Source organism: Macrotis lagotis, chromosome 1 (assembly GCF_037893015.1).
Source record: "Macrotis lagotis isolate mMagLag1 chromosome 1, bilby.v1.9.chrom.fasta, whole genome shotgun sequence".
Taxonomy (NCBI): Eukaryota; Metazoa; Chordata; class Mammalia; order Peramelemorphia; family Peramelidae; genus Macrotis; species Macrotis lagotis.
The window spans coordinates 356,768,502-356,782,541 of record NC_133658.1 but is presented as its reverse complement, the minus strand read 5'-3'; the positions used below and the strand labels follow the sequence as shown (position 1 = coordinate 356,782,541).

Sequence of the window (14,040 nt, the reverse complement as noted above, 5' to 3'; positions counted from 1 at the left end):
CTTCTCCACTCTCTATGCTTCACCTGAGTTCTGTATTTGAAGGTCAAACTTTCCATTCAGCTCTGGTTGTTTCAACAGGAACAACTGAAATTCCCCTGGTTCATTGAAAGTCCATCTTTTCCCCTGGAAGAGGATGTTCAGTTTTGCTGGGTAGTTGATTCTCAATTGCATTCTGAGCTCTTTTGTCTTCCAGAATATTATATTCCAAGCCCTACAAGCCCTTAATGTAGTTGCTGCTAAGTCCTGTGTGATCCTGCCTGCAGCTCCACAATATCTGAATTGTGTCCTTCTGGCTGCTTGTAATATTTTCTCTTTGACTTGGGAGTTCTGGAACTTGGCTATAATATTCCTGTGGATTTTTTTTTGGATCTCTTTCCAGGGGAGGTCAGTGGATTCTCTCAATTTCTATTTTGCCCTCTGCTTCTAGGATATCTGGGCAATTTTCCTGTAGGAATTCTTTAAAAATGAGGTCAAGGTTCTTTTCCTGATCATGACTTTCAGGTATCCCAATAATTTTAAGATTATCTTTCCTGAATTTGTTTTCCAGATCAGTTGTTTTTTCACTGAGATGTTTCACATTTTCTTCTAATTTTTCATTTTTTTGGCTTTGAAGTATTGTGTCTTGACTTCTTTTAAAGTCATCAGCTTCCTTTAGCTCCATTCTACATCTGAGGGATTTGTTTTCCTCAGAGAGCTTTATTATCTCCTTTCCATCTGGCCAGTTCTGCTTTTTTAAAGCATTCTTCTCCTCAATAACTTTTTGAACTGTTTTATCCATTTGACCTATGCTGGTTTTTAACATATTAACTTTAGCATTTTTTTTTAGATCTCCTTGACTAAGCTGCTGACTTTTTCATGTTTTTCCTGCATCTCATTTCTTTTCCTAATTTTTCTTCTATCTCCCTTACTTGATTTTCAAAATCTTTTTTGAGCTCTAAAATAGCCTGAGCCCAATTTCCATTTTTCTTGAAGTCTTTAGATGCAGGAGCTTGTACTTCCTCATCTTCAGACTGGCTCCACCCCCTCCCCCATATTCTTATAAATTTGGCTCAGTTTTTTATTTGAGAAATTAGGCCTCTATCAAAATTTTTCCTAGTTTTCTACTTTTCTTCTAATTTTGATAGCCTTGGTTTTGTGCAAAAACTTTAATATAAAACATATTTATTTTACATTCTCTTCCATTATCCATAAATCTCACAGGTACACACTATCCTATGCTACCCTAATTTGCTTATGGTATAATGCATTATGTCTAATTCAAATACCCATTTTGACTGTCTTTGTGTATGATATAAAATGTTGGTTTAAACCAGATTTCTGCCAGTTTTTCCAGCAGTTTTTGTTTCCAAAAATTGGAACTTTGGTTTTTATCAAACACTATGCACATTTACTATAATATATTGTGTATTGATTTCACTGATCATCACCATTTCTTAGCCAGTACCAGATTGTTTTGACGATTACCACTTTTTAATACAGCATTTTCCTGATGAACTTTTTATAGTTCTATAAAATAGTTAATTTGATTGATATGGCACGGAGTAATTTAGATGGAATTGTAATTTTTATCATATGGGGTTCAGTCTACCCATGAGAAAATAATATTTTTCCAGTTGTTTAGATCTGACTTTTATGAAGTGTTTTGTAATTGTGTTCATATTGTTCCTGGGTTTGTCTTGGCAAGTAGATGCCCAAGTATTTTAAATTGTCTCTAAATATTTTAAATGCAACTTCTCTATTGCTTGTTACTGAGTTTAATTGGTATTATATAGAAATGCAGATTTATTATACATTCTGGTACTTTGCTTAGTTATTTCAATTTTTTAAAAATGATTCTCTCTAGAATTCTCTAAGTATACCATCCTAACATCTGCAAAGTATGATAGTTTTGGTTACTCATTCCCTATTTTAATTCCTTCAAATTCTTTTCCTTATTATATACCTAGCATTTCTAGTACAATATTAAAATAGGCACTCTTGTATCACCTCTGACACAAAAACAGAAAATGCTTGGATATTATAATTTTAAGAAAAGCTTTATCCCTTTGCTTGCTAACATTTTTTTTTTTTAGGTTTTTGCAAGGCAAATGGGGTTAAGTAGCTTGCCCAAGGCCACACAGCTAGGTACTTATTAAGTGTCTGAGACCGGATTTGAACCCAGGTACTCCTGACTCCAGGACCAGTGCTTTATCCACTGCACCACCTAGCCACCCCTTGCTAACATTTTTTTTTAAAGAAAAGAGGAGTGCTATGTTTTGTCAAAGGTTTTTCCTGCATTGAGATAATTATATTTCTGTTGGTTATTGATATGGTCAATTACACTGGGTTTTCCTAATATGGAACCAACCCTGCATTACTAATATAATATAAACAATAGAATAGTATAAATCTCATCTGGTCATTGTGTATGATCCTTGTGATATAATGCTGCAATATCTTAGCTAGTATTTTACTTAAATCATTAAATCTTCGATATTCATTAGGGAGGGGCAGCTGGGGTAGAGCATCAGCTCTGGAGTCAGTGAAAATCTGAGTGAAGAACCTGAGTGAAAATCTGGCCCTAGACACTAATTACCTAGCTGTGTGACCTTGGGCAAGTCACTTAACCCCACTGCCTTGCAAAAACTAACAAAAAATTCATTAGGGAAAAAGCTTTGTTTTAGTTTTTCCTGATTTAGGTATTAGCACCATAATTATGTCATAAAAGGAATTTGGTAGAATTCTTTTATCTAATTTTCCAAACAGTTCATATCATATTTGGTTTTTTTTTAAGATTTAGTGGAACTTGCTTTGGGGATTTTTTTCTTAGGGAATCCATTGATGGCTTGTTCAATTTCTTTTTCAAAGATGGAATATTTAAGTATTTTATTTCCTTCTATTAACCTAGGCAATTTATTTTTGTAAATATTGATTTCCTTGTCAGATTTATTGGTTTACAACTGGGCGAAATAGCTCCTAATTTTCTGTTTTAATTTCATTAGTAGTAAATTTATTCCTTTCAATTTTGACACTGGTAATTTAGTTCTCTTCTTTCCTTTAAAAAACCAAATTAGCTAATTTTTTTTCTCCCATAAAACGAGCTTTATTACATTACTTCCTTTCAATTCTATTATCTTCTTTTATTTTTAGAATTTTCAATTTGGTGTTTAATTGGGGATTTTTAACTCATTTTTTTAAAGTTTCAAGCTCAATACATTGATCTGTTCTTTCATTTTATTGATTTAATTTAGAGATATAAATTTTCTCCTAAGCACTGCCTTGGCTATATTGCATTAACTGTTGGTTATGTTGTCTCATTGTTGTAATTCTATTTAATGGTAATGTTTCTATGATTTGTTCTTTGACTTACTTATTCCTTAGGAATTTCCAATTAATTTTTTATCTTCCCATTGTCCTTGTTTGAATTGAATTCTTATTGCATTATCATTTGAGAAGTACATTTACCCGCGCGTGTCTCCGGGCCTGGGGGTCAGCCCGCCGCCGCGGAGTCCGTGGCCCGTAGCCGCCGGACACATGGTGGGCCGGAGTGGCGCCATCGCCGCCGGCGTGTGCGGGGCCCTCTTCCTCGGCTACTGTATCTACTTCGACCGCAAGAGGCGGGGCGACCCCAACTTCAAGAACAGGCTCCGAGAGCCAAGAAAGAAACAGAAGCTTTGCTCAAGGGAGAGCTGGCCTTTCCAAGTTATCTGACCTTAAACATGCAGAAGCTGTTCAGAAATTCTTTCTTGAAGAAATACAACTTGGTGAGGAATTACTAGCCCAAGGTAAATATGACAAAGGTGTTGATCACTTGACAAATGCCATTGCTGTCTGTGGGCAGCCACAGCAGTTGTTGCAAGTTTTACGGCAAACTCTTCCAACACCAGTGTTTCAGATGCTTCTAACTAAGCTGCCAACGATTAGCCAGAGAATTGTGAGTGTACAGAGTTTGGCCGAAGATGATGTGGAATAAGAAACATGTCAATGTAATAAAATCTTAAAAAAATTTTAAATCTTAGCCCAGAAGATGAGCAGCAATGGGGGGGGAGGGCAAACATGTTAGTTATGGACTATGTATTACACTGAACTCTACCAAAGTTCATTCTAACTTTGTGTAGGTAGGTTTGCTTGGATTTTATTTATTTCTTAGTGAGAAGCATATTTTGATAAATATTTCATTTTATAAATACACTATGAATTATCTAAATATCATTAATTTCATGTTACTAAAATATGCAGTTGTAAGATACATATGATACTACTACATGTTAAACTCAGTGCTCATTTTTGAAAAACAAGGCAATAAAAAAAATTAACACTCAAAAAAAGTACATTTAATACTTCTCCTTTTCTGTATTTAGTTGATATTTCTATACCCTAAAGATAAAAGAATATATCCCTTTGTACTGCCCCCCCATCCCAGAGGTCTATCATATATAACTCTTAAAAAATTCTGTTCATCTATTTAATTTCTTTTGTGGATAGGTTTATATAGTTCTGAGAGAGGAAAGTTGAGGGTACTGCCTCATTAGCATAGTTTTCGTTGTTTTTTTAAAGAGTTTATTTGAGTTTTACAATTCCCCCCCATTCTTGTTTCCCTCCCCCCACCCCTCACAGAAGGCATTCTGTTAGCCTGTACATTGGTACCATGTTATACATTCATCTCAGTTGAATGTGATGACAGAAAAATCATATCCTTAAGGAAGAAAAATAAAGTATGAGATTGTAAAATTACATAATAATATAATGCTTTTTTTTTCTAATTTGATGGTAATAGTCTTTGGTCTTTGTTCAAAGTCCATAATTCTTTTTCTGGATACCGATGGTATTCTCCATTGCAGATAGATCATAATTGTTCCTGCTTGTTGCACTGAAGGGATGAGCAAGTCCATCAAGGCTGATCATTGCCCCCATGTTGTTGTTAGGGTGTACAGTGTTTTTCTGGTTCTGCTCATCTCACCCAGCATCAGTTCATGCAAATCCTTCCAGGCTTCCCTGAATTCCCATCCCTCCTGGTTTCTAATAGAACAATAGTGTTCCACGACATACATATACCACAGTTTGTGAAGCCATCCCCCAATTGATGGACATTCACTTAATTTCTAATTTTTTGCCACTATAAACAGGGCTGTTATAAATATTTTTGTACAAGTGTGTTTTTACCCTTTTTTTTTTTATCATCTCTTCAGGGTATAGACCCAGTCCCACTGGCATAGTTTTACTGTCTTATTTCCTCCTATAACTCACTTAAACTTCTCATTCAAAAATTTAGATGCTATATCATTTGGTGCATATGTCTCTACCTTGCCACTTTCAAATAGATCTATTCCTGGATGATTCTGAATATATTAAAAAATGTTTTACACTAATAAAACCAATGCAAACAAGATTAAAAGGAAAACAAAGCTGTAAAACAATTTTTATAGCTGGAAGTTGTGATGAAGGCCTCATTTTTAAAATAGAAAATTGAATCAAATTTATAAGTTTACAAGTTATTCCCCAATTGAAAAATGGTCAAAGGAGACAAACAGGCTATATCAAATCATATAAAAATGCTCCAAATAATTGATTAGAAAAATGAAAATTAAAACTATGAGGTACCACCTCACACCTATTAGATTGGCTAAGATGACTAAAAGGGAAAAGAATCAATGTTGGAGAGGTGGTGGGCAGATTAGGACATTGACACACTATTGGTGGAGTTATGGACTAATCCAACCATTCAGAAAAAACAATATGGACAATATGGAACTATGCCCAAAGAGCAATAAAACTGATCAGGTCCTCTGACCCAGAAATACCAATACTAGGTCTGTATCCAAAGGAAATAAAAAAAAGTGGGACAAGTCTTACATGTTCAAAAATATTTATAGCAGCTCTTTTTGTAGTGGTAAAAAAATCAGAAATTGAGGGGATGCCATCATTTGGGGAATGGCTGAACAAGTTATGGTATATGAATGGTATTATAGTATTATCTTTCTGTAAGAAACCACGAATGGTCAGACTTTAGGGAAGCATGGAAAAAATTACACCAAGAGATGCTGAAAAAAGGAAGCAGAACTAAAAGATCATTATACACATTAACAATAACACTGTAAGTTGATCTAACTATGATAGATGCAGCTACTCTCAGCAGGTCAAAGAGTTAGGACAACCCTGGGAGACCTGTTACAGGCAATGGCATCTATATCTAGAGGTGGGGAAAAACATCATGATTGCCATCTGGTTTTTGTTTTGTTTTTTACTCTGGTTGAAGCACAATAGATTCTGCGCCAGATCCTTACCTTTTTTTATGTATCTCTGTGCTTCAAATATTTTGTTTGTAAATAGCATATTGCAGGATTCTGGTTTTTAATCCATTCTGTGTTTGCTTCCATTTTGTGAGTGAATTCATCCAATTCATATTTAGTTATAATCATTTTCCTTATTTTTCTTTCTCCTTTCACAAGTGTTTTTACTTTTGACCATGACCTCCCCTGCTTTACTCTCCCTTCTGTCATTTTCTTTTTTTTTTTTACCCTCATTCATTTTTACCTCCTTATAGGGTCAGATAGATTTTTATGCTCAACTAAGTATGTTATTCCCTCTTTGAGTCAATCTGATGAGAATAAAGTTCAAGCATTGCCTGCCACCCTATCTTCTCCATCTTTGCTTATAGCTCTTTCATGGTTATTTTGTGAGATAATTTAAACTATTCTATCTCTCCCTTCCCTCTTCTTCCAGTGCAATCTCTTTCTCACTCATTTTTAAAAAATATCTCATCATATCATCACCACTCTCCTGCACACTTGGGCTAAGTATATATTCCTTCCAATTACCCTAATAGTAGTCAAGTTCTTAAGAATTATAAGTATCATTTTGCCATGTAGAAATACAGTTTAACCCTATTGAATCTATTCTTTTTCCTATTTACCTTGTTATGCTTCTTACCCAGGAACTCTGGAATTTGGCATGATATTCTTGAGAGAATTCATTTGGGGATCTTTTTTAGGTGGTGATTGGTGTATTCTTTTCAATTTCTATTTTGCTTTCATATTCTGGAATATCTGGACAATTTTCCATTATAACTCCTTGAAATACAATGTCCAGTCCATTTGATCATGGTGTTCAGTTAGTCCAATAATTCTTTCTAGGTCAGTTTTTCCAATGAGAAATTTTATATATTTTATTTTTTTCGTTTTGTCTTATTGTTTCTTGGTACCTTAAAGAGTCATTAGTTCCTCTTGCTCAATTTTAATTTTAAAGCTTTTGTAGCTTCTTGTCCATTTGGTAAGTTTCACTTTTTGGTCAGTTTTTGTTTTGTTAATTTTTTTGTATGTTTTTCCATTTTACCAATTTTGTTTAAGTTTTTTTTTGCTAAATTTTTATATATCTTCTCATTTTTTGTGCTTTCTTTACCAACCAAGGTGCTTACTTTTTAAAAATATATTTTTATATTGTTCTCATTTCTTTTCCCAATTTTTCTTCTAAATTTTTGCTTTTTTAAAATCCTTTTTGAGATCTTATAGTTCTTTTAGGGCCTGAGATCAATTCATGTTGTTCTTTGAAGCTTCACATGCAGCTATTTTGACATGGTTGTTCTCTTTTAAGTTTGTGCCTTGATCTTTTGTTACTATAATAACTTTTTCTAGTCAGTTACTTTTTACTTTAATGCAAAAACTGGGTTCAGTTCTTGGAGTGCAAAGCCTACTGTTTCAAGCTTCTTGTCCTGGGGTTCAGGGCCTCACTGCTGGCCCACCCTTGGCTGGGCCATGCTGCTGACTAGCACTGGGGAAAGGGTCTAACCAGTGGTCTGTTCTGGGGTGGTTACCTTGCTGCTGCTTTTGCCTTGGGGCTTAGGGCCTTAATGTTGATTTGTACCAGGGCCTCATAGATACCTTAGCCACAGGATCAGGGATTTGCTGCAGACCCTCCTGGGGTACAGGCTTCCCATTGCTTTCCTTGCCAAACCTCCCACTCAAGTGAGACAGATATTTCCTGCTGACCGTCCAAGTTGGACTATCAAACTGTTTCACCGCTATAAAACTTGTTCTCAGGTGTTGTAAGGTTCTTTGGAATGGAATTTGGGAGAGCTCAGGGGAGTTCCCATCTCACTCCACCATCTTGGCACTGGAAGTTTGTGATAATCCATTGAATCCTTAAAGATAGCCATCATGCTCATCTGTTCCTTTTCATTTATTTTCCAAGGCTATTTTGATCCAGGCTTAATATTCCTAGTTCCTTCAATGAATACTATTGTGGTGATGAGGCTCTTTGGTATCCTGGTCATCTTCTCTGGATGCCCTATATTTTATTAATGTTTTTACTAAAATATAGCAGCTAGTATTTCAGATGAACTTTGACAAGATCAAAATAGGAACTATCACTTTCCTTGGTCTGGTCACTAGGACCCTCAATACAGCTTTTGTTTAAATTCACCTTTTTTTTTGGCTGCCATCATATTACTGAATCAGGAAGTTTCTTGTATACCCCCATTTTCAAAAGAATTGCTATTGTTCCCATTTTATATGTGGGGGATGATTTCTTGAACCTTGCTATCAAGACAATATTGCTTCTATTAAATTTCAACTTAACCAAACATTGAGATATTTTATTCAATGTTATCTCTAGCTTTGAGTCACCTGAGGATCTAAATAAAGTTGTTAGCCAAGATTTTATTCGAATTACTGATAAAAATGATAAACAGGGGCGGCTAGGTGGCATAGTAGATAAAGCACTGGCCCTGGAGTCAGGAGTACCTGGGTTCAAATCTGGTCTCAGACACTTAATAATTACCTAGCTGTGTGGCCTTGGGCAAGCTACTTAGCCCCATTTGCCTTGCAAAAACCTAAAAAACAAAACAAAACAAAAAAAATGATAAACAAAAGCAAAAGAAAGTGATTCCTAGGGCATCAACTACAGAACTCCTTTCACACTACCATCAAAATATTAATAACTGCTTTTTGAGTCTGGCCATTTAAACAGTTTCAAATCCATCTAGCTGTATAACAATCCAGTCCACATCACTCTACTCCATCTAAAACAGCAAAAAAACTTTGTACAATGGCTTTGCTGAAATCTAGAAAAATTATCTACAACATTTTCCTGATCTACAAGACTGGTTACCCTATTTAAAAAAAGGCAATGAAGTTAGTCTGGTATGACCTGTTCTTGATAACTGAAGCTGGATCTTTGATCAGATTCCATTTCTAGATAATGCCTAATTATCTCCCCATTACTATTATAGAATTCTGCTATGAATTAAAGTCAAGTTCATTGACATAAAGTTTACAAATTCCAATCTTTTCCCTTTCATGAAAATTGGGATATTGGTGTCTTTCCAATCCAGAAGTACTCTTCCTATTTTGCAGCCTTTTAAGACAAGCAATCATAGTCCCTTGAAGTCATCAGTGACCACTAGATATTATTCTCTTACTCTCTTTCCTTCCTTGGGATTCAACTCTCTATTATCCCTGTTTGATCTGTTCTTTTCCAATCCTTTATGTCAAGGATACCACCATTCTTCTAGGCCTCAAGACTTTTCATCTAAAATGAAGTCATTCCTTTCCCTCTCTTATCTGTGTACCCTTGCTGGATTTCCCAGGAGAATGTAAGCAACATTAGGGCAAAAATTGCTTAATTTTTTTGTCCTCCTATCCCTAACAGCTTTCGGTTCATTGTAAGAAGTTAAGAAATATTTATTTACTTGGATTTAAGTTAATGTCAATTCTTCCCATTTCATGAGCTTCTACATTTAATCATTTTCAAATTTCTTATAATCTTCCTTTAAAATATTCCTTGAATATGTACCTCTCTCCATTCTCACTTCAATTCCTATGTCCTCATTTTTCCACTTACCTCTTAATTGTTCTCTCTACTCATGTTTTTATTCACCTCTACTTGAGTAATCTGCATAAAGTGTCATTTTCATCATGCCAATATTATCATCAATAATAAATCATATTTATTTGGCAGCACAAATGTTATCACCAGTTTACAGATGAGAAAACAAAGATTCAGACACAGTTCATAAATAATAAGAGTTTTGAAACCTGGTCTCCTGACTCAAGTGATCTCTCTACCACCTATGCTTCTTTTCAGCAGGTAGTCCTTTATTCTGAAGTTTATAATGGCTACTTATTGTCTACTAGTTCAAGTCCAGGTTCCTCAGTCTGACCAAAAAACAAAATCATAGGATTTTTAGATGGAAAGTGCCTTAGAGATTATCTAGTCCAATCTCATTTTAGAGATTGGCCAACTCAAGTTTATAAACAATAAATGTGAGGTTCAAACTAAGTCTCTTGGCTCCAAAGTCAGTGTTTTTCTCTAATATTGCATTATGTCTGCTATTACTGAAACAACTTTATCACATCTTCTTGTCTCACTATTCTCCATTGCAGTTTCCTAGGTATCACTGTGCCACCCATACCCTGCTCTGTTTCATCATCTATTCATTATATTCCCTAGCATAGAATGCCATCTCTTATTTGCCTCCTCATTGTATTCATCCTTTAAAATACAACTGTCGTTCTTTAACCCCTTTGTAATTCCTCCAAGATTTATGTATGTGCCACACTATCTCTACATTAAGGTCATCTGTTGGACCCTCTCATAATCTGTAAAATGGTTTCACTGCGTTCTGCATTCCCTCACAGGATTAATATGAAAATCAAATGAGACTGGACACCAAGTACTTTGTAAACCATAAAGCTACTCCATCTTCAGTTACCATTTTAATTGTTTTTAGATTCTGTTCAGTCTCCCAAAGCTAGGGACTTGCACTTTTAAGGACTTTTTATAATTTTTTAGTTTTTTAAAAGTATAGTTATCCTTTCCTCCCAATCTAGAGTACTGAGAATAAAGAGGTTGATCGCTAAATGCTCAAGGAAATAAGTTGGATATTTGGTCTGGTGAAGACACTAGATTGAAAAGGGGGTCAATACTTAGGAAGAAAGAAAACATGTCAGTATTTCACAGACATGGCATTTGCAGTACAGGTGTCACTTTTTAGTCCCCCCCCCAATATGGGATAGTTCCACATGTAAAATACTGACAAACTTGGAAAAAAGACCCATGATAAAAAATGGGATGTTGCTCTTACTGGTAGGAAGAAGACTTCAGGCTTTTCCTCCAGTAGGGTGGGCAACTGGCCCAGCTATGTGATATAGACATGTGGAAGGAAGCTCAGTGGGTCCTGGTGCTGGGATTTAAAAAGTTAAGTATCATCTCATTCTATTTCTATATTTAAAGAAGTGACCAGAAGGACTGAGGTAATAAGTATCTCTCTATTCTTCTCCGATCAGTTCATAGCTAGAGTATTATTATGTTCATTTCTGGGATATTTCAGGAAGAACAAAGACTAGTTGAGAAATAACCAAAGCAAGGGAACTAGGATGGTGAGAAAATTTAAGGTCATGACACATAAAGGATCTATCAAAGGAACAAGACATACTTAGCATAAGGAAGAGAAAGTCTGGGGAAGATACAATTGTCTTTAAATATCTGAAAGTCTATCAAGAGTAATTAGATTTGGGGTAGTTAGGTGGCTCAGTGGATAAAGCACCAGCCCTGGAGTCAGGAGAACCTGAGTTCAAATTTGGTCTCAGGTACTTAACAACTAGTTGTGTGACCTTGGGCAAGACACTTGACCCCATTGCTTTAATAAAATTAAAAAAAAAAGATTTGTTCTAATGGTTCCATTAGGAAGAATTAGGACTAAAGGATGAAAGTTACAGGGAGATGAGATTTTGATTCAGTGTGAGAAACAACCTCCTAAAATTCCATGATTTCAATGATAGAATGGAAAATTTTGTAAAGTTGTGAATTTCTTGTTCTTGAAGATGTCCAAGTGGAAGCTAAAGGATCATTTGAAAGGAGTGTTGCCTGAATGGAGATTTATGCTTTAGGAAAGTAAGGGTCTAGGTAGATGACTTAAATTCCATGAAGATCTAAGATGCTCTACTTCTGTGACTGGGTCTATGGGTCTATAAGACTAGAGAGTTGCCAAGGGCAGCAAAGGGGTTAAGGTTTAAATAACTGTTTTATGTATGAATTAATGTGTGGAGCTGGGAGCCAAAATCTGTTCCATTAATTTTTCCATCTATTCCAGGAGCAGTTAGGTACACACAGTAAAGTTTATTTTGGTATACTTCACTCCATTAAAAATAAATTAATCAGCAAATTCCTGCCTTGCTCAGCCCTGGTTTATGTGAATATTGCCCAGCTGTAATGAGTTACAAGGTGTTATTATCTCACATACACAGGAGGCTTCTCTCTAGAGCTCAACTTGCAACAAAAGCATCTTAAATAAACTGAGAGAAGGCTGTTTGGTTTGTAATGTTTTCACAGAAGTGGGATATATACCTCACACATATAGAGTTTCTTTATATGACTCATTTTATAACAAGTTAAATGGAGGAAGTTTGCTTTGGGGGAAAAAAATGAACAATAAGACTTTTTTTTTTCCAATCCAAAGAAAATACCCTGGAGAGGTGGCTGCATACAGAGAGGGAGGGGTCAGGTCCCCAAACCCCAAAGCCTGGTGATGGGGGTCACTCTGAATTTAGGCAGAAGGATAAGTCAGTTCAGGAATATAAAGAGGAGACTGGTGCAGGGCTGGGCCTTAGGTCCCATCCCACTGCTGAAGGAAGGAGAAATCGCTCCTCCTTTAGCCAAATCCTCCTAAAGAAGGGGCACAGAAAGAAAAGATGAGATCATGTTCTCCATCTGGCACATCAAGGTGGACTCAGAGGAGAAAGCATGCTGTCCTTGGTTTGAGTTGAGATCCCTGAAAGAGCTGGGAGGTAAGTAGCCTCTGGGGCTGGCTATGTTCAATATCTCCAGGAAGATCATCCAATTATTTTTTTTTGGGGGGGGGCAGGCAGGGAGTGAAGGGGAGGCTCAATGAATGGGGACTTTTGGTAGACTGCCCTAACCAACCACTTTCTGTGAGGTGGGGGCCCATAGCTTATGCTAACCCCAGCTCCAAAATAAAGAAAAACATGGCAGAGATAAATTCTCTATTTTTTTTAATTCCCAACTCAACATTATGCTTCACATGGAGGGATGGATGCATCCCAACCCATCTGCTCTCAGTAGTTCCAGGGGTAGAGAAGGTTCAGGGTTGAGGGTGCCTCTGCTTCTATCATCTCCCCTCCAAGGGCTCTGGAGAAAGCATACACACATAGCTGTCTGGGGAAAGGGGATCCCTACAGAATTTCTTGGAGAGGAAAACTCTTCCTCATTGAGTTCTTTGGGACAGCTTGCGTGTCTCCCAGCACCCTGCTGCACAGTGGCCCCACCTAGTACCCCCCCAGGTCAACTTCTGGGCACATTAAAAGGGAAATCAATATAAACAGGGGCCAGGTGTTTAACAGATGTTGTTCAATGCTTAATCCGGCCTCTTCCTGCTGGGCCCAGGGGCGGCAGGTACCTTGTTCCTAGCTTCTCCTCAAGGGCAGCTGCTCTGCATAGCTTGAAGGGACCACCCCTCAGAGACCTTCATCATTGTAGGTTGGCAATTTGGGTTTCAGAACGCTTTGGGGATTTTTCTCCACGAGAGGGCGCCAAGTCACCTCCCCAGTTAAGAGTAATTCTTCCCCATTCATGGAGTCCAGGTACTGCATCTGCAAGGGAGGGGCAGAGAAATGAATGCCAAATACATTAGCTGGCATAGGAGACAGGATGGTTATTATCTTTTCCCTATAAAATAAAGAGTTCAGGGAGCTGTTTAACCAACCCAGCTTTCCAGATCTCCCCCAAACTGAGATACTTAAAGAATCCAATGCCCATTTTACCACAGAAACTAATGGAGACAGAAGTCCTTGAGCCTACTCTAGGACTATGGAGACCTTAAGAGTATTTGCACCTGAGCACCTTCCAGAAATCAGAGGACCTCACACTTTCGAAGGTCTATACAACCTCTCAATTTCTCAAAAGGGCAGCATTGCTGGTTCTGTGCTGGCTACAAGTTTCCACCGAATCCCAGGAGAGCTGGAAAAGTCAAAGGCTCTCAAGTGTACCCCCGGTCCACAGAGGAATTCTCTATAGCACTCAGGAGACTGCTGGTTATCCACCTCAACT

General features: G+C 36.9%; 1 protein-coding gene and 1 pseudogene across 4 annotated transcripts in view; one reads left to right on the top strand and one right to left on the bottom strand.

Annotated features, from left to right (window-relative positions):
- Window positions 1-3,498: 3,498 nt before the first annotated feature.
- On the top strand, window positions 3,499-4,820 carry LOC141505850 (mitochondrial import receptor subunit TOM20 homolog; annotated as a pseudogene).
- Window positions 4,593-14,040, bottom strand: part of UQCC1 (ubiquinol-cytochrome c reductase complex assembly factor 1) — a 141,979-nt gene continuing 132,531 nt past the window's right edge. For 3 of the 4 annotated variants that reach the window (XM_074212076.1, XM_074212077.1, XM_074212078.1), the window contains one exon: window positions 4,594-13,583. In XM_074212076.1, the coding sequence (XP_074068177.1) occupies window positions 13,449-13,583 (135 nt within the window). In that variant the 3' untranslated portion in view covers window positions 4,594-13,448. Of the gene's footprint in view, window positions 13,584-14,040 lie in introns of all 4 variants that reach the window. The other variant, XR_012473713.1, reaches the window with a different exon arrangement.